At 32.6% G+C, this 21,701-nt stretch overlaps 9 protein-coding genes and 1 pseudogene across 11 annotated transcripts; 5 read left to right on the top strand and 5 right to left on the bottom strand.

Moving 5' to 3' along the window:
* The first annotated feature begins 140 nt into the window (after positions 1-140).
* Positions 141-2,267, top strand: LOC107364413 (26S proteasome regulatory subunit 4-like). Its single transcript, XM_015931750.3, has 7 exons — positions 141-653; positions 720-971; positions 1,036-1,134; positions 1,319-1,538; positions 1,599-1,794; positions 1,881-1,972; positions 2,050-2,267. The coding sequence occupies exons 1-7, from the start codon at positions 449-451 to the stop codon at positions 2,204-2,206; spliced, it is 1,221 nt and encodes a 406-aa protein (XP_015787236.2). The 5' UTR covers positions 141-448; the 3' UTR covers positions 2,207-2,267.
* Positions 2,222-4,348, bottom strand: LOC107364412 (uncharacterized). Of its 2 annotated transcripts, XR_016199777.1 has the most exons (3): positions 3,198-4,348; positions 2,411-3,112; positions 2,222-2,304 (listed from the first exon to the last, which is right to left on the bottom strand). XR_016199777.1 is itself a non-coding variant. In XM_015931749.3 (2 exons), exons 1-2 carry the CDS (start codon positions 4,205-4,207, stop codon positions 2,599-2,601), a joined length of 1,524 nt encoding a protein of 507 aa, XP_015787235.2. In that variant the 5' UTR covers positions 4,208-4,348; the 3' UTR covers positions 2,222-2,598. The 2 variants fall into 2 exon arrangements, 1 of the variants encoding a protein (XP_015787235.2); XM_015931749.3 differs by having other exon boundaries at positions 2,222-3,112.
* Positions 4,349-4,487: 139 nt separating this feature from the next.
* On the top strand, positions 4,488-12,583 carry LOC107364346 (26S proteasome regulatory subunit 4-like). The gene is made up of 5 exons (XM_089269108.1): positions 4,488-5,058; positions 5,122-5,220; positions 11,808-12,027; positions 12,088-12,283; positions 12,369-12,583. The coding sequence occupies exons 1-5, from the start codon at positions 4,815-4,817 to the stop codon at positions 12,462-12,464; spliced, it is 855 nt and encodes a 284-aa protein (XP_089125234.1). The 5' UTR covers positions 4,488-4,814; the 3' UTR covers positions 12,465-12,583.
* LOC112539093 (uncharacterized) lies at positions 5,248-8,874 on the top strand (annotated as a pseudogene). Its single transcript, XR_016197863.1, has 3 exons — positions 5,248-5,358; positions 5,445-5,536; positions 8,633-8,874. The product of XR_016197863.1 is annotated as an uncharacterized LOC112539093 (transcript).
* On the bottom strand, positions 5,819-7,706 carry LOC107370980 (uncharacterized). The gene is made up of 2 exons (XM_015938927.3): positions 6,615-7,706; positions 5,819-6,513 (listed from the first exon to the last, which is right to left on the bottom strand). The coding sequence occupies exons 1-2, from the start codon at positions 7,610-7,612 to the stop codon at positions 5,964-5,966; spliced, it is 1,548 nt and encodes a 515-aa protein (XP_015794413.2). The 5' UTR covers positions 7,613-7,706; the 3' UTR covers positions 5,819-5,963.
* LOC107364411 (uncharacterized) lies at positions 8,881-10,688 on the bottom strand. Its single transcript, XM_089269097.1, has 2 exons — positions 9,596-10,688; positions 8,881-9,505 (listed from the first exon to the last, which is right to left on the bottom strand). The coding sequence occupies exons 1-2, from the start codon at positions 10,591-10,593 to the stop codon at positions 9,421-9,423; spliced, it is 1,083 nt and encodes a 360-aa protein (XP_089125223.1). The 5' UTR covers positions 10,594-10,688; the 3' UTR covers positions 8,881-9,420.
* A 22-nt stretch (positions 12,584-12,605) lies between the features above and the next one.
* Positions 12,606-14,753, bottom strand: LOC107364368 (uncharacterized). Its single transcript, XM_015931699.3, has 2 exons — positions 13,420-14,753; positions 12,606-13,331 (listed from the first exon to the last, which is right to left on the bottom strand). The coding sequence occupies exons 1-2, from the start codon at positions 14,415-14,417 to the stop codon at positions 12,788-12,790; spliced, it is 1,542 nt and encodes a 513-aa protein (XP_015787185.1). The 5' UTR covers positions 14,418-14,753; the 3' UTR covers positions 12,606-12,787.
* Positions 14,754-15,209: 456 nt separating this feature from the next.
* On the top strand, positions 15,210-17,697 carry LOC107364641 (pre-mRNA splicing factor cwf19l2). The gene is made up of 6 exons (XM_015932073.3): positions 15,210-15,364; positions 15,460-15,998; positions 16,076-16,582; positions 16,647-16,727; positions 16,796-16,900; positions 17,040-17,697. The coding sequence occupies exons 2-6, from the start codon at positions 15,480-15,482 to the stop codon at positions 17,193-17,195; spliced, it is 1,368 nt and encodes a 455-aa protein (XP_015787559.1). The 5' UTR covers positions 15,210-15,364; positions 15,460-15,479; the 3' UTR covers positions 17,196-17,697.
* Positions 17,698-18,554: 857 nt separating this feature from the next.
* On the top strand, positions 18,555-19,736 carry LOC107364602 (uncharacterized). The gene has a single exon (XM_015932025.3). It carries the CDS (start codon positions 18,756-18,758, stop codon positions 19,467-19,469), a length of 714 nt encoding a protein of 237 aa, XP_015787511.2. The 5' UTR covers positions 18,555-18,755; the 3' UTR covers positions 19,470-19,736.
* A 256-nt stretch (positions 19,737-19,992) lies between these two features.
* LOC107364600 (S-formylglutathione hydrolase) lies at positions 19,993-21,336 on the bottom strand. Its single transcript, XM_015932024.3, has 3 exons — positions 21,076-21,336; positions 20,464-20,975; positions 19,993-20,240 (listed from the first exon to the last, which is right to left on the bottom strand). Exons 1-3 carry the CDS (start codon positions 21,236-21,238, stop codon positions 20,058-20,060), a joined length of 858 nt encoding a protein of 285 aa, XP_015787510.2. The 5' UTR covers positions 21,239-21,336; the 3' UTR covers positions 19,993-20,057.
* Positions 21,337-21,701: the final 365 nt, after the last annotated feature.

The following is a 21,701-nucleotide window of genomic DNA, read 5'->3' as shown; positions in this document are numbered from 1 at the left end:
TTCGCTTTCAATATCTTTATCCTTTCTTTATCTCAATATATATTTCTTTATCTCTCAAAATTCATTTGATTCAGCTCATCGTAGCTTTATTTTCATCATTTGTAGGATAAACAATTAAAAAATTTCAAAAAAATAACAAAAATGCGTAAAAATTCAACTTAAAAAATCCCATTGATCAAACAACAATGTGAACCAGTTTTTGCTGTCCCTCTCCAAACAAAGCAATTCATTAATAATGATAATCCAAAGGAAACAAAAAAAAATTAATTCATTAATTCATTGATACTTTTGTTTTGTTGCATCTAAACAATAAACTTCACAATCAATAATTTCATTGATAATCATGTTTTATTTCTGTTTTTAATAAACAGACAATATACAAAATTTAATTGTCTCCTTAATTTTTCTCGTGTTCAATTACAACTTCTCGTGTTTCTCTACAATCAATATGGTTAAAATTGACCACAATAGTCAACCTCATTTAATCAGTTTACCGAAAATTTGTCCAAAATTTCGTTGCAAATTGAGAATGTTAAAGCTGGAACGGACAAAAGATTGGCTTTTAATGGAGGAAGAATTTCTTAACAACATTAAATCAAATAAAAGTATTTCCAGAGATGAATTTAGACTGAAATTAGCCAACAAAATGAGAGGTTATTTGGCAAATCGTTTAAATTTGATATTTGATTAACACGTTTTGCTCTGTGTTTATTATTTAGGCTCAACGATGGCTGTAGCAACTTTACTTGAATTTGTTGGTGATAACCACGCAATAATTACTCTTGGAAAAGGTGAATCTGAATGGATTGTTCCGATCCTATCTATTGCTGATCGATCTAAACTCAAAGTGAATTGCAATGTATTGATTAGTCTTCGCAATTTCAGTGTTGTTGGTGTGATAGATGATATTGACAGTAAAGTCTTGGCAATGAAATTAACCAAAGCCCCACCAGAAACATTTGATGACATAGGTTGGCTTTCAACGAGAATCTAGTTACCTTTATATCTTATTAACATTTATTTTGTTAAACATAGGTGGAATGGACGAGCAAATTCAAGAAATTAAAGAAGCAGTTGAACTTCCTCTAACCCATCCAGAGTACTTCGAAAGCTTAGGAATCAAAGCTCCAAAAGGTAAGCTTATCTAATTTTCAACTGAAATGCTGTCACAAATACAGTTTGAAATTGGAATTCTTCAGTTGCTTTTGATTGTTGAAACACAATTTGCTATATTTTCCAAGTTGATACAATTTTTGAACTGACTCGTTTTATTTCTATTTCCTTGACATGTTGATCTCAACAATTTGCATCACGTCAGGAGTCATTTTATTTGGTCCACCTGGAACGGGTAAGACTTTATTAGCTAAGGCAGTTGCTAATTCAACTTCTGCTTCCTTCTTGTATGTTGTTGCTTCTGAATTGGTTCAAAAGCACATTGGTGAAGGGGCTAAATTGGTTCGCGAACTGTTTAAATTAGCAGCCGAAAATTCCCCTACAATTATATTCATTGATGAAATTGATGCCATTGGTGTTAAAAGGTTGAAAAATGAATAAACAGCAAATTGACGAAAATTGTAATTTGACTATTTAATCTTTAGAGGCAATGAAGAAACTGGTGGAGAACGTGAAGTTCAAAGGACTTTATTGGAGCTTCTCAATCAATTGGATGGATTTGATGAAAAATCTGGTGTTCGAGTCATTTTGGCAACCAATTCAATCGACCGATTGGATCAAGCATTGATTAGACCTGGCAGAATTGATCGTAAAATTGAAGTGCCTCTACCAAACAATGAAGTAAACCCTTTGGACTTGATTTTTATCATTAGAAAAAGTTCTTGCATTTTTATGTTTAATTTTCTTTTTACTGTTTTTGTTTAAAGGGTCGACGTAAAATTTTTGAGATCCATTCCCAAAGCATGATGAAGGCTGAAAAAATTGACGTTGACTCCATTCTGGAAGGAGTTGAATTTAGGTAATTAAGATACACCTTTCTCATAAAAGACTTTCAAATAATGTTTACTCTTCATTATTCACATTTTACCTTGCCAGTGGTGCCGATATTAAATCAATTTGTATTGAAGCTGGTTATCGAGCTCTTAGAGACAGAAGGCGAGAAGTAACTAATGATGACTTCCTTAAAGCTAAAGAACAGGTCGCAGCATCTCGAAAGGCTAATCCGGATAAAGAAGGGAAATATATAGCATGATGACATGGCTTGTCTGACTTTCAATCCATCAAGTTTATTATTAAAATACAAAGTTGGCCGATCAGTTCTTTACAGTTTACTTCTCAAAATTAGATATCCTTTAGAAGAACATGAATTAATTAATATGAATGCAATAGAAATAGAAACTAATTCAAGCGAAATTGACAAACAAGAGAGTTTGTTTGAATTTGACTGAATAATTACCTATAAGTAACTGAATACATACAATTCCACCAATTAATAATACGGATCCTTCCGAATTTTCCCTCCTTTCTCTTTTCTCATAATTCCGCATGTCAGGGAAATTATGAATACGAAATCTTATTGAAATGGTTTCGTGCTTTGGTCCCAGTGTGAGTATTTTCGTATACACACATATCTGTGCATAGTCGTTACGCCATTAGTTCAGGGTTGTTGAAATGTCTAATAATGTCTCTTTGTAAAAAGGTTGAGGCAAAAGTTATCATTCGATCATTCGATTTTTTATGATCGTCAGTATAGTTAATGCCATCGGCCAGAAGACCGATTGTCATCCATGTTTCATTTTTGACATCGAAACAATCGCAAAATCTTGCTCTGCTATTGAACAATATAACTTTATCATGAGATGGCATGGGAATTAAAACAGATATCCCCTTATAACTGCATGAAAATTCTTTCGTCTCATGATTAGCAACATTGAACTGGATTAGCGGTCCATTTTTCAAAATGTAAATCTTATTTTCCAAAGCTGTTATCAGATAATTTTTTGTGTTTGTGCTCATGGTTTCCGAAATCGGTGCTTCTTTACACATCAAACGATTTCCCACGCAATTACCCCTAATTCCTCCAATCCCAACAATTTGTTCATCCAATTCGAGAATTGAATTTCCGGCATAAGACCCATAGTCACTAATAACATATGGCCTAGAAAGATTAGAAAAGATTAGAAAAAAATGAAAAGATCAAAATACGTAGATATATATATAGAATAACAGAAACAGTTGCCTACTCGTTTTTTCCACGAACATTGTTTGTAATGAATTTCATGATTTTATTTACATAAGGTCCAACATCGCGTAAACCAAACAAGCGATACCTATTTTGATTCCAATCAATGATCATCATTTTGCTTTCTAAATCAATATTATATACATGAGAAAAATACTCATTGCTTAACAGGTCCAAACGCATTGATATGTCTAATTTGAAGACTTGAATAATCAATGGCTTAAAACTTTGGTCAAGTACTCTGATTTGCAAATCTTTTTCATGCAATTCCTCAACCAGGAGGAAGTAATGTTGTTTGGTTCGATCGAATTCACAATCACCAATGCATTTATCAGGTGTGCAAAATATCGATTCAATGTTTAAAGTCTTGAAAAAATCATTTTCCTTTATTTTAGACAAATCTTTGTCGTCCAAATTGCACCATCTGACCAACTTGAATAATCTTTCAAGGTAGTTCTTTCTGGAATCAGTGTCGAAATTGACCCATTTCACGATGGCATTAAAAACTTGCATCTCTGAATGAATCATTGAATCCACATTGCAAATATATTCAATGGTTTCAATAGGAAAATTCAACCAAAAAGTTGAGCTTGCTATCTTCGAGAAGTGTCGACAGATGAAAGCGTTGAGAACAGCAGAGTTGATACATTTAGATACTGGAGTCACTTGTGGAATAACAACTGGAAGGTGTGACATTGAAAATCTTTCTTGGAAATAGGCAGCACACTGATCCACCCAATATTCAATTCCAAAGTAATCCATTATGGTGCATAGGTTTATCAAGTTTTTCATTTCGATCAACATAAGATCATATTGAACCCAAGTTAGAAACAATTCGAAAGCCTGCTCATCAAAATCCAGTCTAACCATGTTTTCCTTTGATTCCAATGAATCATGATTAAGCGATCTTTTAAAATGAGGCACTTTACTGATAATAAGCTTTTTACTAATTTTATGTGTCACTGATCGATTCACAATTGTTAGCTGATCATCAGTTTCCCTTGGCCCCATGCTTTATCTGTAGCTTTAAATTAAAACACAAAATTGTAAATTTTCTTGAAATGCAAAATACAGAGCAAAATCAATATAAAAATCTTTGAGTATAACAAATTATCAGTCTGGTATCATTGACTTTCATCCCACATTTATATCAATATCATACGATATCAACACATCACAGATATTTAATTGAAAAAATGCCATCTCTTGTCAATTAAGGTTGTCACGTAAAAGACACAATTGCAAAATTGTCACTTTTATGCACAAATGGGCTAAAACGGGCAAAAATTGATTCATTCTAAATTTAGACTCTGTTGGTTTGTACGAACATAGAATTGAGCCCATTTGTGCATTTCAAAATTTCTTGAATCGACAGATTTTGAGAAAATTGACGTAAACGTTAAAACTCGGATTGCCTTTTGTACAATCATGTAGCTTGATTTTTCGATAAACTCATCTTTCTGGTGGAAGATGCTCAAAGCGGAAATGATGGGAGACATGAATAGGGTTTCCGAATCAAAGCAACAGTCGAAACAACTGAATAAAACGCAATCATTTTTTCAAAAACAAACTAGGAGAGACAAAAATTTTGCTCTGTTTTCATTATTTAGGCTCAACGATGGCTGTAGCAACTTTACTTGAATTTGTTGGTGATAATCACGCAATAATTACTCTTGGAAAAGGTGAATCTGAATGGATTGTTCCGATCCTATCTATTGCTGATCGATCTAAACTCAAAGTAAATTGCAATGTATTGATTAGTCTTCGCAATTTCAGTGTTGTTGGTGTGATAGATGATATTGACAGTAAAGTCTTGGCAATGAAATTAACCAAAGCCCCACCAGAAACATTTGACGACATAGGTTAGCTTTCGACTAAAATCCAGTTACCTTTGTACTTATTTACATTTATTTTGTTAAACATAGGTGGAATGGACGAGCAAATTCAAGAAATCAAAGAAGCAGTTGAACTTCCTCTAACCCATCCAGAGTACTTTGAAAGCTTAGGAATCAAAGCTCCAAAAGGTAAGCTTATCTAATTTTTAAAATGAAATGCTGTCACAAATACAGTTTGAAATTGGAATTCTTCAGTTGCTCTTGATTGTTGAAACACAATTTGTATCTTCCAAGTTGAAAATTGAAGTGCCTCTACCAAACAATGAAGTAAACCCTTTGGACTTGATTTTTATCATTAGAAAAAGTTCTTGCATTTTTATGTTTAATTTTCTTTTTACTGTTTTTGTTTAAAGGGTCGACGTAAAATTTTTGAGATCCATTCCCAAAGCATGATGAAGGCTGAAAAAATTGACGTTGACTCCATTCTGGAAGGAGTTGAATTTAGGTAATTAAGATACACCTTTCTCATAAAAGACTTTCAAATAATGTTTACTCTTCATTATTCACATTTTACCTTGCCAGTGGTGCCGATCAATTTGTATTGAAGCTGGTTATCGAGCTCTTAGAGACAGAAGGCGAGAAGTAGCTAATGATGACTTACTTAAAGCTAAAGAACAGGTCGCAGCATCTCGAAAGGCTAATCCGGAAAAAGAAGGAAAATATATAGCATGATGACATGGTTCGTTGGATATGAATAAAATAGAAAATGAAACTAATTCAAGAGAAATGAAAAGTTTGATAATCCGACTTCGATTATTGTATATCGTATTTATTGTTCATTGAAAAACAATTAGATTGATTAATTTTTTATTTAAACCCATACTGTTGATTAGTCCGATCTGTTTTTGTCTAAAATAACTAATTTTGTAAAATTAGCTAAGGTCTGAAAAAGAGGTAACCGTGTCTAGTCGTAAAAAGGCTGAGGTTAAAGTTAACAGCTTATTGGACTTCCTTTGATCATCAGTAAGATTCATTTCATCAGCCAGAAGGCCAATTGTACTCCATTCTTCATCCTTGACATTGAAACCATCAACAATCCTTGTGAGTTTATCAATAAGCACAACTTTATCTTGACCTGGCATTGAAGTTAAAATTAAATCGTCCAAGTGCGATTTACCTCTACGCTTGAATCTCCTTGTCCTCTGACTTTCAATGTTGAACTGTATTAATTCACGATTAGAATTGAGAATGTAAATATCATTATCCAAAGCAGTCGTCTGATAATTTCTTTTATAATCACGGAGGCACATTTCAATATTTGCATCACTTGGTGCTGTCCAGCAAATCAATTTTTCAGTGTTATTGTTTTTCTGCCAATCGGTACGTTGAGAAATCAAAATAAACTGATCATTAAATTCGAGAAGTGAACTTCCAGTATAAGAATGCAATTCTCTAGTCTCATCAATTTTATAGCATTTATCTCTAAACAAACAGGATGAAACAAAAGATTTCAAAAGATCAGAAGAGCGCTGAAATGGGAAATTGGATGAAAAATATTTAGAAGGACAGAATCAATTACTTACTCGTGCTTTGTAAAGATACATTTTGCGATTTCATAATAATAATATTTATACTCATTAACGCCAATCAAACGATACTTCTTTTGATTCCAATCAATGCGAATCATTTTGCTTCCCGAATCAAAAACTATATCAGAAACATATTCATTGGGAAAAAGACGCAAAGGCATTGATTCATCTAATTTGAAGACTTGTTTAATCAGTAGCTGAAAACTGCGGTCAAGTACTTTGATTCGTAAATCTTTACCATGCAATTCCTCTATCAGGACAGAGTAATATTGATTGCTTCGATCAAATTCACAGTCACCAGTACATCTAGAATGCGAACAAAATGTCGGTTTAAAGTTAAAAGTTTTGACGAAATCATTTTCCTTTATTTTAAGCAAATCTTTACTATCCAAATCACAGTATCTAACCAATGTTAATAACTTTTCAAGATAGTCCTTTCTGGCATCAATATTGAAATTGATCCATTTCATGATTGCATTGAAAACTTGCATTTCTGAATGAACCATTAAATCTAGCTTGCAAATATATCCAATCGTTTTAATGGGATAATTCAACCAAACAGTTGTGCTTGCTATCTTCAAGAAATGGCGACAGATGAAAGCGTGGAGAGTACCAGAGTTGATACATTTAGATATTGGAGTCACTTGAGGAATAACAACTGGAAGGTCTGAGATTGAAAATTTGTCATGAAAATAAGTAACCAAACGATCCATCCAATAATTGTTTATCCCAAAATAATCCATTATGGTGCACAGGTTTATCAAATTTTTCATTTCGATCAACACATGATCAGATTCAACCCAAGTTAGAAACGATTGGAAAGCTTGTTCGTCAAAGTCCAGTTTAAACATGTTTTCCTTTGATTCCATGAATGAATCATTACTAAGCACTGTTTCAAAATAGGGTATTTTACCGATAATTAGTTTTTTACTAATATGATGTGTCCGTGATCGATTCACAATTGTTAGCTTATCAGTTTCCATTGAATCCATGGTTATGGGTTAATTTAAATGCAAACACAAAATTTTAAATTTCCACGAAAGCAGATTACAGTACAAAATGTTTGATTGTAACAGATTGTTATAAAGGGTGTTGCGGATAAAAACTATAATTTATCTCACCTTAAATTTTGATAAAGATGACGATGACCATGATAACAATGAAGATAACAAAATTGAAGAAGAAACAAACGTAGACAAAAACATAAACAAATCAATTATCAATAAATCGTCATCTTTATCAAAATTTAAGGTAAGATAAATTATAGTTTTTATCCGCAACACCCTTTAATTTTTTGTTATATCAGTATGTTGCGCTAGACTTTGCCACATTTTATTATTATTAATATAATTGAAAAGATGCCATCTCTTGTCGATTAAGGTTGGCTCATTAATACACAAATTGACACAATCTGTTGAAAAAATCTGTTGACACAAATAGGAAAAGCAGACAAAAAATAGTTTATTTCAACTCTGTTTGATTATATGGACGTAACGTTGAGTCCAAAATTTTTTTGGCCGACAGATTTTGAGAAAATCAAAGTCAAAGTTAAAACTTGGACCGTCTTTTGTACATTAGCCAGATTAGCCAGATGAAACTCATTTTTCTGGTGCAACTGGTACAGAGGATTCTATAGCTAATGTAATCTGGTTACTTTTTGGTTTCATTTTTGAAGCCTTCTTTAAATATTACAAACCTTTCTAGCGATTTTTTGGAAAAATTTGGGTAGTCCAAGCTTTTCTATTGATTAAAAAGTCAATTATCTGAGATCAATTTGTATTTACCTAAAAATTATTCATAAATTTCAATCAATTTTAATTTTCCTTTCACTGTTTAATTTAAAGGGTTGACGTAAATTTTTGAGATCCATTCCCAAAGCATGATGAAGGCTGAAAAAATTGACGTTGACTCCATCCTGGAAGGAGTTGAATTTAGGTAATTAAGATACACCTTTCTCATAAAAGACTTTCAAATAATGTTTACTCTTCATTATTCACATTTTACCTTGCCAGTGGTGCCGATATTAAATCAATTTGTATTGAAGCTGGTTATCGAGCTCTTAGAGATAGAAGGCGAAAAGTAACTAATGATGACTTCCTTAAAGCCAAAGAACAGGTCGCCGCATCTCGAAAGGCTAATCCGGATAAAGAAGGGAAATATATAGCATGATAACATGATTTGTTGGTTATTAATGAAATAGAAAATGAAACTAATTCAAGAGAAATGGACAGAAGAGAAATGAAAAATTTGATAATCCGACTTGGATTAGTATATCGTATTTATTATGCATTGAAAAACAATTGGATTGATTAATTTTATCTTTTTTCTAAAAAAATTAATTCGGTAAAAATTAGCTAAGGTCTAATTAATCTTATCTGTAAAAAGGCTGAGGTTGCAGTTAACAGCTTACTGGACTTCCTTCGATCATCAGTAGGGTTAATTTCATCAACCAGAATGCCAATTGTCCTCCATTTTTCATTTTTGACATTGAAACAATCAATAATCCTTGTGGATTTATCGATAAGCATAACTTCATCATGATTTGGCGTGGAAGTTAAAATTAAATCGTCCAAGTTTGATTTACCGCTAAATTGGAATCTCCTTGTCCTATAACTTTCAGTGTTAAACTGTATTAATTCAAGATTAAAATTCAGAATGTAAATATTATTATCCAAAACAGTTGCCAGATAATTTCTTTTATCATCAGTGAAGAAATTTTCAATACAGTAATCACTTGGTGTTGTCCAACCAATCAACCTTTCAACCTTATTGCCTCTTTGATAATCGTTACGTTGAGCAATCAAAACAAACTGACCATTAAATTCGATAATTGTATACTTCCAGTATAAGATTCACTAGGCTCATCAATTCTATAACATTTACCACTAAACAAACAGAACGAATAAAATATTTTAAAAGATAAGAAATGGGAAATTGAATGAAAAATATATAGAATGACCGAATCAATTACTTACTCGTGATTTTTAGTGATAGATTTCACGATTTCTTTATAATAAGATTTATAATCAGCAAAGTCAATCAAACGATACTTTTTATGCCACCAATCAACACGAACCATTTTGCTTCCCGAATCAAAAACTATATCAGAAACATATTCATTTGGAAAAAGATGCAAAGGCATTGATTTATCTAATTTGAAGACTTGTTTAAATAATAGGTAAAAATTGCGGCCAAGTACTTTGATTCGTAAATCTTTACCATGCATTTCCTCTATCAGAACAGAGTAATATTGATTGCTTCGATCAAATGGACATTCACCAATGCATGTAAGATATGCACAAAATCTCAGTTGAAAGTTTAAAGTTTTGACGTAATTATTTTCCCTCATTTTACTCAAATCTGGGCATTCCGTTGTACAGTATCTAACCAGTGATAACAATCTTTCAAGATACTCCTTTCTGGAATCAGTATTGAAATCGACCCATTTCGTGATCGCGTTGAAAATTTGTATTTCTGAATGAACCATTAAATCTAATTCGCAAATATATTCAATGATTTCAATAGGATAATTCAACCAAACAGTTGTGCTTGCTATCTTCAAGAAATGGCGACAGATGAATGTGGCGAGGGAACCAGTGTTGATACATTGAGATGCTGAATGCACTTGTGATTTAACAACTGGAAGGTCTGAGATTGAAAATTTGTCGTGGAAAAAAGCAACAAAACGATTCATCCAATGATTGTTTATCATAAAATAATCCATTATGGTGCACAGGTTTATCAAATTTTCCATTTCAATCACCACATGATCAGATTCAATCCAAGTTAGAAACGATTGGAAAGCTCCTTCATCAAAACACAATTGAATCATGTTTTCCTTTGATTCCATGAATGAATCATTACTAAGCACTGTTTGAAAATAGGGTATCTTACTGATAATTAGTTTTTTACTAATATGATGTGTCCGTGATCGATTAACAATTGTTAGCTGATCAGTTTCCTTCGATTCCATGATTATGGGCCAATTTGAATACAAACACAAAATTTTAAATTTTCTTGAAATACTTTGTACTTTTTGCCGGGAAGTGTGTTGATCAAATATTTACAGATTTGACTTAATCCTTCCTTAATTAGGGACCATTGACAAATTTACTGTCATCATCTGGTATTTCACTGTAAATATGTTTGATTGTAATAGATTATTCAATCTGTTGCCCTTGAACTTTGACTCATTTTATTATTAACATAGTAATATTATATTTTTTAAAATATCTCATCTCTTGTCAATCAAGGTTGGTACACAAAAGATACAATTGCAAAATTCGTTGATTAATGCACTAATTGGCACAAAAACGGGCAAAAATGGTTTCATTTTAAATTTAGACTCTGTGGGTTTAAACGGACATAAAAATTGATTCCATTCATGATTCAGCAATTTAAAAATTTCTTTAGCGACAGATTCTGAGAAAATCGAAGTCAAAGTTAAATGTTGATCGTCTTTTGTACAATAATGAAACCAGACCTTGTCATAAAAGTCATTTTTCGGGTGTAACTGGTAAAGGTAATTCTTTAGCTAATTTAATTCAATTAGCATTTAATTTGCCAATATGGACTCAATTTTTATGCTCGTATGTAAAATGATTACTCTTCTCAGACAATTATTATTAATCTTATCAAAGAACTGGCTTGACTTAGGTATTTAATACAGTAGTGGTCAGGGTTAAGTCTAATTGTTGCTAATGTGGACCGATCGACTTTCAATCTTTTTCTTTGTTTAAATTAACCCTGGAACTAATGTAATCTGGTTACTTTTTGGTTAACCAAAGCCCCACCAGAAACATTTGATGACATAGGTTAGCTTCAACGAAAATCTTGTTACCTTTATACTTTGTTCACATTTATTTTGTTAAACATAGGTGGAATGGACGAGCAAATTAAAGAAGCAGTTGAGCTTCCTCTAACCCATCCAGAGTACTTTGAAAGCTTAGGAATAAAAGCTCCAAAAGGTAAGCTTATCTAATTTTTAAAATGAAATACTTTCACAAATACAGTTTGAAATTGGAATTCTTCAGTTGCTTTTGATTGTTGAAACATAATTTGCTGTATTTTCAAATTTGATGCAATTTTTGAATTGACTTGTTTCATTTCTATTTCTTTGACATGTTGATCCCACTTTTAATGGTCGTGAATGGTAACTTTTATCAAAAACAATTTGCATCACGTCAGGAGTCATTTTATTTGGTCCACCTGGAACGGGTAAGACTTTATTAGCTAAGGCAGTTGCTAATTCAACTTCTGCTTCATTCTTGTATGTTGTTGCTTCTGAATTGGTTCAAAAGCACATTGGTGAAGGGGCTAAATTGGTTCGGGAACTGTTTAAATTAGCAGCCGAAAATTCCCCTACAATTATATTCATCGATGAAATTGATGCCATTGTTGTTAAAAGGTAAACAAATAAATGGACATTAAATTGACGGAAATTTTAATTTGATTATTCAATCTTTAGAGGCAATTCAGAAACTGGTGGAGAACGTGAAGTTCAAAGGACTTTATTGGAACTTCTCAATCAATTGGATGGATTTGATGAAAAATCTGGTGTTCGAGTAATTTTGGCAACCAATTCAATCGATCGATTGGATCAAGCATTGATTAGACCTGGCAGAATTGATCGTAAAATTGAAGTGCCTCTACCAAACAATGCAGTAAACGGTTTAGACTTGATTTTTATCAATAGAATAAGTTCTTACATTTTTATGTTTAATTTTCCTTTTATTGTTTAATTTAAAGAGTCGACGTAAAATTTTTGAGATCCATTCCCAAAGCATGATGAAGGCTGAAAAAATTGACGTTGACTCCATCCTGGAAGGAGTTGAATTTAGGTAATTATGATACACCTTTCTCATAAAAGACTTTCAAATAATGTTTAAAAGAACAGGTCGCCGCATCTCGAAAGGCTAATCCGGATAAAGAAGGGAAATATATAGCATGATAACATGGTTCGTTGGATATTAATGAAATAGAAAATTAAACTAAATAAACTTTAATACAAGAGAAATGGAAAGACGAGAAAATAAAAAATTTGATAGTCCGACTTTGATTATTGTTTATCGTATTTATTGTTCATTGAAAAACAATCAGATTGACTGATTTTTGTTCAGTCCCAATTCGTTGATTGCTTTTGCTTAAAATAGCTAATTCGGTAAAAATTAGCTAAGGATCCTGATCCTGTCTAGCTGCAAAAAGGCTGAGGTTAAAGTTAACAGCTTATTGGACTTTCTTTGATCATCAGTAGGGTTAATTTCATCAGCCAGAAGGCCAATTGTCACCCATTCTTTATCTTTGACATTGAAACATTCAACAATCCTAGTAGATTTATCGATAAGCATAACTTTATCTTGACCTGGCATTGAAGTTAAAATTAAATCGTCAAATTTCGATGTAGCTCTAGGTTCGAATTTCCTTGTATCGTTAATATAACTTATGGTACAAATTATTAATTCAAGATTAAAAGTCAGAATGTAAACATCCTCATCCGAAATAGTTGCCAGATAATTTCTACTAAAATCGCCGAGAGATTTTTCAATAGTCGCATCACTTGGTGTTGTCCAACAACGCAAACTTGCAGTTCTTTTGCCTTGCTTTGCATCAATATGTTTAGAAAAGAAAACAAACTGTTCATTGGATTCGAGAAGTGAACATCCAGCAAAAAATTCGTAGTCTCTATTCTCATCAATTTTATAACATATTTCGCTAAAAAACAGGACGAATAAAGATTTGAAAAGATTAGAAATGGGAAATTGAATGAAAAATTTATAGAATAACAGAATCAATTACTTACTTTTGCTTTTTAAAGATACATTTTGCGATTTCGTAATAATAATTTTTATAATCATTAAAGCCAATCAAACGATACTTTTTTTGCTTCCAATCAATACGAATCATTTTGCTTCCCGAATCAAAAACTATATCAGAAACATATTCATTGGGAAAAAGACGCAAAGAAATTGACTCATCCAATTTGAAGACTTGTTTAGTTAAAGAGTGTAAACTGCGGTCAAGTACTTTGACTCGTAAATCTGTACCATCCATTTCCTCTATCAGGACAGAGAAATATTGATTACTCCGATCAAATTCACAATCACCAATGCATTTAGCAGGCATACAAAATATTGATGTAAGGTTAGAAAAATTGCCGTAATAATTTCCTTTTATTCTACGCAAATCTTCACATTCCAAATTACAGTATCTAACCAGTTTAAATAATCTTTCACGATACTCCGTTCTGGAATTAGAAGCGAAATTGGCCCATTTCATGATTGCATTGAAAACTTGCATTTCTGAATGAACCATTAAATCTAATTTGCAAATATATTCAATGGTTTCAATAGGATAATTCAACCAAACAGTTGTGCTTGCTATCTTCAAGAAATGGCGACAGATGAAAGCGTTGAGAGTACCAGAGTCGATACATTTAGATATTGGAGTCACTTGAGGAATAACAACTGGAAGGTCTGAGATTGAAAATTTGTCATGGAAATAAGTAACCAAACGATCCATCCAATAATTGTTTATCCCAAAATAATCCATTATGGTGATTAGGTTTATCAAGGTTTCCATTTTGATCAATAAATGATCGGATTCAACCCAAGTTAGAAACGCTTGGAAAGCTTGTTCATCTAAATTCAGTTTGACCATGTTTTTCTTTGATTCCATGAATGAACCATTACGAAGCAATGTTTCAAAATAGGGTATCTTACTGATAATTAGTTTTTTACTAATATGGTGTGTCCGTGATCGATTCACAATTGTTAGCTGATCAGTTTCCATTGAATCCATGGTTATGGGCCAATTTAAATGAAAACACAAAATTTTAAATTTTCTTGAAGGGCAGATTACAGTACAAAATCAATATAGAAATGTTTGATTGTAACAGATTATTATAATTTTTGATTTTATCACTCTGTTGCACTGGACTTTGATACATTTTATCATTAATATATTAATAATTGAAAAGATGCCATCTCTTGTCGATTAAGGTTGGTACACAAAAGACACAATTGCAAAATTGACACGAATAGGCAAAAACGGGCAAAAATTAATTCATTTCAGATTTAGATTCTGTTGGTTTGTATGGACATGAAAATTGAGTCTATTTGTCCAATTCAAAAAATTTTTTGGCCGACAGATCTGGAGAAAATCGAAGTCAAAGTTAAAACTTGAACCGTCTTGTGTACAACAATGAAGCCATATTTTTTCATAAAACTCATTTTTCTGGTGCAACTGGTAAAGGTAATTCTATAGCTAATTTAATTAGCATTTTATTTGCCAATATGGACTCAATTTTTATATCTGTACAAGCCAACAGTGTCTAAATTTGAAATTGATTAATTTTTTGTCCTAAAGGTGAAATGATTACTCTTCTCACAAGGGATGCATGGTCGTCCATACGAAAATTTTGAACTTTTTTGGGCTTAAAATATTCTAATGGGTCAGTTATGACCTTTCGTTTCGAAAATTTTCAGTTTCAAAGTTACAAGGTTTTAACGGTTATTCCGAATTTAACTTATTCGGTATGAGGCTTACTTATTTCTTTGTATCGATTCCAAGATCCGATCCTATTTCTGGGACTTTTAGTTTTCAGCTGCAACAACATTTTTGTTTGAAAACATCTGTATTGTTTTTTTATTATTATCACTGGCAATTCATTAATTATTATTAATCATTCATGTGAATTGTTTAATTTTTAAAATTGACTGGGCTTTCATTTCTTTGACAATCAATTGGTATGTATCCATGTATTATAACTGCTTTCAAGGTTTTCTTTTCAACTGACTCATATGTGCTTTTTTATTTGATTAATTTTACTACATTCTGATAGATTTTGCATTCCTTACAATCATGGACGCTAATATGATCAGTGCCAAGATGCTCAAAGCGGAAATGATGGGAGACATGAATAGGGTTGCCGAATTAAAGCAACAATTGGAACAACTGAATAAAACGCAATCATTTTCTCAAAAACAAACTAGGAGAGACAACAATTATCATTCGAATAATAATGAAAGTCGGAATCAACAAAAATCAAGAAACCCTAATCGAGGTAATGCCGATGAGTTGAATAAGTTGAACGCAAAAATCATTAAAGCTGAAATGATGGGAGACTCAGAGCGTGTAAAGGAACTTAAAGCTCAATTGGAGGGCCTACAAAACCCAAGCAATCAACGATCATCGTCATCTGAAGAAAGTCAATCTTTTGTTCGTGTCTCTCAAGAAAGTAAAACGAATGTTCACTCACAAGAACAAGATGAACTCCTTGCTAGTCGACTGTCCGGTTGTACATCAGACCCTCAAAAGAATGCCAAATTGAAGCAACTTTCTAAGAAAATTTCAGATGATAGGTTCAGCTTAAAAGAAATGGTAAGTTTTCTCAAACTCTTTTTATTTCGAATCAATAACTTGACGATTTTTGTCTTTTTTGTTTTTTTTTTGAAAAGTTTGTAAGTGCCAAAAGAGGAGAAGTCGAAGATGAAGCTAAACTGTTCATAAAATCATCTTCCAAGTTAATCAATGCGGATGATGAATATGAAGAAGTTGTTCGGAAAGGAAATAAAAAGCGACGAGAAGATAAGGAAGAGCGACCGAAGGTATTTACAGAGCCAGATGATCAAGAATGTGGCCATTGTATTCAAAAAATCAAGAAACATTTGGTTGTTTCTATTGAATCGACTATTTACCTATGTTTACCTCACCACGAGCCTTTTGTTGATGGTCATTGTTATATAAGAAGTAGGAACCATATTCGTTGTACTGTTGAAACAGAAGAAAATTGTTTAACTGAAATACTCGGGTTAAGAAAAAAATTATGTGAAATATTCAAATCTCAGAAAAAAGGAGTGGTATTTACGGAAATGTTTTTCAAAAAAGGAAGGAATAAACATTTTCAAATTGAATGTTTTCCAATCAAGCAAAAGTACATGGCTGATGTAAAAATGTATTTTAAGGTATCTTATTCCTTTAAAATCTAATATTACAAAAATTAATCATTGATATTTTTAATTTCTTTAGAAAGCTATCCTGGAATGTGAAAAAGAATGGTCGATGAATAAAAAGCTTGTTGAAATGAAGGATAAATGCATCACGAAATCAGTAAGTCAAGTTTGACGACAATTTCGCAAATTCAACTCATTTCTAACTCATGCAATTTTATCTTATAGCTACCTAAAGGTCTTTCATATTTTTGGGTTTCTTTTGGTCCGTCTAATGATAGTTATGGGCATGTTATTGAAGATGAACAAGACTTCTCCAGAAACTTTGCCTATGTAAGTTTTTTTGTTACAATACAACAGTCTTAAAGATATATCTCTCTTTAAATTTGGATCAGAGGTTGCTAAATGCTCTCGATAAAATCTATTAATTCTGCAACATCTAATGGAAATTTTGTAATATTTTATCCTTTAGGAAGTTATCGCTGGATTACTGGATATTGATAGATTTAAATACACTAAGCCAAGGAACGAATCATTCGATGAACAATTTCAACGAGTATCCAAGTTCAAGCAAATATGGAAACAGAACGACGAAACTGGTGACACTCCCTTACTTACCGATGATTAACTCGAGCCAATGAACTGGATTTTGATGAAAAAGCTTTCAAATCGTTTCTAACTTGGATTAAAGATGATCATGTGGTGATCGAAATGGAAAATTTGATAAACCTGTGCACCATAATGGATTATTTTGGGATAAACAATCATTGGATGGATCATTTGGTTACTTATTTCCATGACAAATTTTCAATCTCAGACCTTCCAGTTGTTATCCCACAAGTGACTCCAATACTTCAATGTATAAACTCTCAACGCTTTCATCTGTCGTCATTTCTTGAAGATAGCAAAAACAACTGTTTTGTTGAATTATCCTATTGAAACCATTGAATATATTTGCGAATTAGATTCAATGATTTATTCAGAAATGCAAGTTTTCAACGGTTTTTGTTTTATTAAACGTTCCTAACCATTGTCTAACAGTTAGTTTTCATCTCCGAAATTTGATTTTATATCAATGTTGATTTCAATCATATCTAAACTAAATTGAATAAATTATTTATTTAAATCAATCACTTTGATAACTTCTTCACCGGTCTACTTTGAGTAGTAATTATTAGTGATGGATTTCAATTTGAGATGAGATAAATGAAAAGAGCATAAAATGTAGCCATCATTGATGGCAATAGGCTTTTCAATGATCGAATGTACTTTTAACCATTAACGCGATAATTGCTTGATTTTCTGATATTATCAATTGAATTGGTACAGGTCAAATGGACTAATCATTGTTAATTGCTGAGTTACTTGAAAGTCGCCAACCTTTAAATCCAAGTAAAAAACCGTTTACCGGCTAATCAAACAAAACAAGCCAAAAAACAACTTCAAAGTCAAAGCGTTTAAACCCTAAAGTGTATTTTTTTAATTCATTTATCACCCTGACTATTTCAATAGATACTTTTAATGTTAAACAATTTTTTTACCCAACAATTGGAATTAACTTACCCTTTTATCGTTAATTAAACTTGAGTTAAAGGTTAAGTGAACTTTTTTAACATGTTAATGATACACTCTTTTCACTGATATTTTATTTATTAAAACACTTTTAATTGCGATCATTGATTGAAATCAAGTCCAAATCATTAATGTTTTTAGAAGATTTTCAAATGATTAAGGATGCGAAGTGAATAGCGAGACAACAAAGGCCAAGCTGCACTTTACCTTAATTTTAATGTGTGTGATGGCTTTTGTATACTGGAAGGAGGTATCTAAACTCGTGATTTATCTGCAAATTAATCAATTTAATTATTGAAACAGTTAATGAATGCACCAAGACAAAAGACCCAATGGATAATCACTGGCACTGAATTGATTAAGGTACGTACAAATGTGATTCAAGGGCTGGCTTATTTTTTAGATTACCGGCTTCTATTGCTTTCAGTTTAGCGATGATTTACTTTAAAAATTTTGGTATAAAAGTAATCGACACTTGTTTCAATTTCATCAGAATCAATTTGATCTTAAACAGTTAAACATCTCAAGTTAATCAACAGTCAATATAACATTTTGTCCAATTGTGCATTTATCGTGTTTACAGCTCTTAATAATTTCTGTATTTCAAACTCCAATCATGTCTAAATTTGTTTTCATATGTTTTGCCAGCGCAATAGTGTTCATCTTGCTCATCAACCTGGAATCTACTTCAGCAACTGACCACGGTCATGACCACGGACATGAACACGGAGGTGGTCACAGTAACATCTTTCGTAAACAAGAGTCAACCAAGGGACATTCACATTACGCTTTTGGTTATGACATTAAAGACCCTTGGGGAGCTAGCAATTTCCGTAAGGAAAAGGGTGATTTTACCAAGAAAGGAGGTTGGGTTGAAGGTGTTTATGGGTTAAAGGATAAAGATGGACGTGCTCGATTAGTTAAATATATTGCCGACAAGAATGGTTTCCAAGCTGCCATAAAAACCAATGAACCTGGAACCAGTGATGCTGATGCAGCTGATGCAGCCTACAATGGAGCTGATGGAAGCAAGGGAAAGTGGAGTTATGATGTTTCCGTTAAGGACAGCGGTAAATCAAAGGGTAAAGACTCATGGAGTGCGGCTGCCTCTGAGTTGAATATTTTCCGAATCAAGCCTAGTCAATCAGAGGAATATGTTCAAGAACCAGCATCTTCTGGGGATGATTATGATTCTGGTTATGAAGGCAGAGCAGCCCCTGAATACGAATATGAACCTCAAGCTAAACAAGCTGAAGTTAAAAAGTTGAAACTCTACTTGAAACCCCAATATGATTACTATTATGGATCACCAGCTGAAGAAAGTGTTTAATTTGTCATCATCAACCTCATCTTAATGTATTATTATCGTTACTATTCAATTGTTATCAAATCTATTCATCATTATTTTGATTCTCATTTCAAAATTTTCTTTTAATTCAAGGCTTTTTGGTTTCCTTTTATACCAATGTAAAAGCTCGTTTAATTTGCCTGTTAAAAGATCAATATTTATTTAACATTTCGAAAAATAATTTATCAATCTCTGCTAAATATGTAATTAATAATATTCAATAAATTTTTCAACCTAATTCATAATTAATCAAGTAGTATAGAGCAATATCTATGTTTGATAAATATCTGCATGGGTCTTTTGATTCTGCAATGTTTAACTTCCACTGCTGTTGATCTCAAAGTAACTCAATATTTTGCCGAGAAGATTGAAAGGAAACAGAATCAAACTGATTCGATAATTTGAATTCGTAGATATTGTTTGAAGAGCTGAAGATTCACACACATTGAAATGTGGAAATCAGATTGATAAAGCAAAAGACGAAGAGTGGGGTGCCACTTGAAACTCTAGGGGCGTTAATGCAATTTATTCTTAAAAACAAGTACAATCCTTTTCAGTTATCCTTTCTGTTCAAGATTTCAAAATGGTTGTATGGTGCTTGATATGCTCTCCAATAAAGGTTGAAACAAAGAAATAGCCATGATCATAACCATCACGAAGATGATAGTCGACGGGTAACGAAGCAGCTTTACAAGCGTCAGTTAATTTTTCAATCATGATTTCACCCAATAGCGCGAATTCATCCTCACTTCCCTAGTGATCGTTTTAACATGGCGTTGAGTGAATTGAAAGATAAAAATCGTCACAGAGAAAAGAAAGAATTAGTTTTGTGAAAGTAATATTGCATAGGAAATTACATTTGAAGCAGAAAGAAGTAAAGTAGAGAGGGTAAAGAAAATTGAAGAGAAGAGGTTTGACGAGAAAAAATATTGAGTAAAAACTAGAAGGACAAGAGAAAGCAATAACCGCTATTTACCTGTTCGACAATCAAATGAAGAGGAGGTCCATTGTACTTGGCAACCAATTGACTTGCATCCCAATCTTTCCAAGCCTCGGTATCAGGTCCTAAATACTCTTCCAAGCAGGCTTTACCCACAGGCGTACTCATAGGATTAGCAATAGGAGCAAAAGCAGAACATGATTTGTACAAACCAGGATTTTTAAGCGCACAAATGAGAGCACCATGACCTCCCATACTGTGTCCACTGATCGATCTTACACCAGGTAGGACAAATTTAAAGTTGTCTTCAACAACTTTTATCAACTCTTTTGTCACATAGGAATACATTCGATAATTTTTTACCCACTTGCCTTGTGTGGCATCAACGTAAAATCCAGCACCAGTTCCTAATTTCCAATCATCATCTTCGCCTTCAACTCCACATTCTCTTGGTGATGTATCAGGACCAACGACGACAAGGTTATGCTCAGCAGCATACCGTTGGAAGCCAGATTTGATAATGAAATTTTGTTCAGTACATGTTAAACCTAATAAACATCACGAAAAAACAACGTCAGTCAAACAAGTAACAAGTGCATTGGTATACATTAAACATGATTATGGGACGGATTGTGTAAAATTACTTACCAGATAACCAATAGAGGACCGGTAATTTATTGGTTTCAGATGCACCTGGTGGAATATAGAGGCTAAATTTCATTTCACATTTTAATTCAGAACTTTTGTGACTGTAAACAAATTGGTGACCACCAAAGCATTTTGATGTAGAGACAATTTTTACACCAGCCATGTTTAACAGAGTACTAGAGAGCGATGATAGTCGGTTGGAAAAAAGATGGAGAGGATTCACCAGGTTGAAAGATGGCAATGAAATGACAATCAATGACAATGATGAATTAAATTTTTCTCACAAAGAATCAAATCTTTAAAAGCTGTTGATGTGAATAAAAGTTAACTACACTAGGTGGAGATAAGTATGCGCAATACACCGGCAATTGGTTGGTAACTAACGTTATTATGTAAGCTAGCTTGATTTTAGTGGCTTAGTTTTCCTTTTTTTTAAGCACATTTAACGAAACTTACTCTTACAACTTGTTAGCTTTACCATAACATTTCCCAATAAATGAGGCTTACCCTCTTAACATATTTTCGAGGTCAACCAGATCATTTACAATTTGCTAAATAAACCAATGAGTTGATCTCACTGATCTATGACTATCTTTTCTTGAAAACCTTGGTTGTTCATCAAAGTG

This window comes from Tetranychus urticae, chromosome 1 (genome assembly GCF_039701765.1).
Source record: "Tetranychus urticae isolate SD_2017Ah chromosome 1, NJAU_TeUrti_SD_1.0, whole genome shotgun sequence".
Classification (NCBI taxonomy): Eukaryota; Metazoa; Arthropoda; class Arachnida; order Trombidiformes; family Tetranychidae; genus Tetranychus; species Tetranychus urticae.
This window is presented reverse-complemented; position numbering and strand designations above follow the sequence as displayed.

Coding starts and splice junctions, on each gene's coding strand:
- LOC107364413 (XM_015931750.3), top strand. CDS start 449: ATGGTTAAAATTGACCACAATAGTCAACCTCATTTAATCAGTTTACCG. Junction 654..719: donor ATTAGCCAACAAAATGAGAG/GTTATTTGGCAA, acceptor TTTATTATTTAG/GCTCAACGATGGCTGTAGCA. Junction 1,135..1,318: donor AGGAATCAAAGCTCCAAAAG/GTAAGCTTATCT, acceptor GCATCACGTCAG/GAGTCATTTTATTTGGTCCA.
- LOC107364412 (XM_015931749.3), bottom strand. CDS start 4,207: ATGGGGCCAAGGGAAACTGATGATCAGCTAACAATTGTGAATCGATCA. Junction 3,113..3,197: donor AATGTTCGTGGAAAAAACGA/GTAGGCAACTGT, acceptor TAATCTTTCTAG/GCCATATGTTATTAGTGACT.
- LOC107364346 (XM_089269108.1), top strand. CDS start 4,815: ATGGCTGTAGCAACTTTACTTGAATTTGTTGGTGATAATCACGCAATA. Junction 5,059..5,121: donor AGAAACATTTGACGACATAG/GTTAGCTTTCGA, acceptor TGTTAAACATAG/GTGGAATGGACGAGCAAATT. Junction 12,284..12,368: donor TGCCTCTACCAAACAATGCA/GTAAACGGTTTA, acceptor TTTAATTTAAAG/AGTCGACGTAAAATTTTTGA.
- LOC107370980 (XM_015938927.3), bottom strand. CDS start 7,612: ATGGATTCAATGGAAACTGATAAGCTAACAATTGTGAATCGATCACGG. Junction 6,514..6,614: donor TGTATCTTTACAAAGCACGA/GTAAGTAATTGA, acceptor CTGTTTGTTTAG/AGATAAATGCTATAAAATTG.
- LOC107364411 (XM_089269097.1), bottom strand. CDS start 10,593: ATGGAATCGAAGGAAACTGATCAGCTAACAATTGTTAATCGATCACGG. Junction 9,506..9,595: donor TCTATCACTAAAAATCACGA/GTAAGTAATTGA, acceptor CTGTTTGTTTAG/TGGTAAATGTTATAGAATTG.
- LOC107364368 (XM_015931699.3), bottom strand. CDS start 14,417: ATGGATTCAATGGAAACTGATCAGCTAACAATTGTGAATCGATCACGG. Junction 13,332..13,419: donor TGTATCTTTAAAAAGCAAAA/GTAAGTAATTGA, acceptor CCTGTTTTTTAG/CGAAATATGTTATAAAATTG.
- LOC107364641 (XM_015932073.3), top strand. CDS start 15,480: ATGGACGCTAATATGATCAGTGCCAAGATGCTCAAAGCGGAAATGATG. Junction 16,583..16,646: donor ATGTAAAAATGTATTTTAAG/GTATCTTATTCC, acceptor TAATTTCTTTAG/AAAGCTATCCTGGAATGTGA. Junction 16,728..16,795: donor ATAAATGCATCACGAAATCA/GTAAGTCAAGTT, acceptor TTTATCTTATAG/CTACCTAAAGGTCTTTCATA.
- LOC107364602 (XM_015932025.3), top strand. CDS start 18,756: ATGTCTAAATTTGTTTTCATATGTTTTGCCAGCGCAATAGTGTTCATC.
- LOC107364600 (XM_015932024.3), bottom strand. CDS start 21,238: ATGGCTGGTGTAAAAATTGTCTCTACATCAAAATGCTTTGGTGGTCAC. Junction 20,976..21,075: donor GGTCCTCTATTGGTTATCTG/GTAAGTAATTTT, acceptor GATGTTTATTAG/GTTTAACATGTACTGAACAA. Junction 20,241..20,463: donor TTCATTTGATTGTCGAACAG/GTAAATAGCGGT, acceptor AACGATCACTAG/GGAAGTGAGGATGAATTCGC.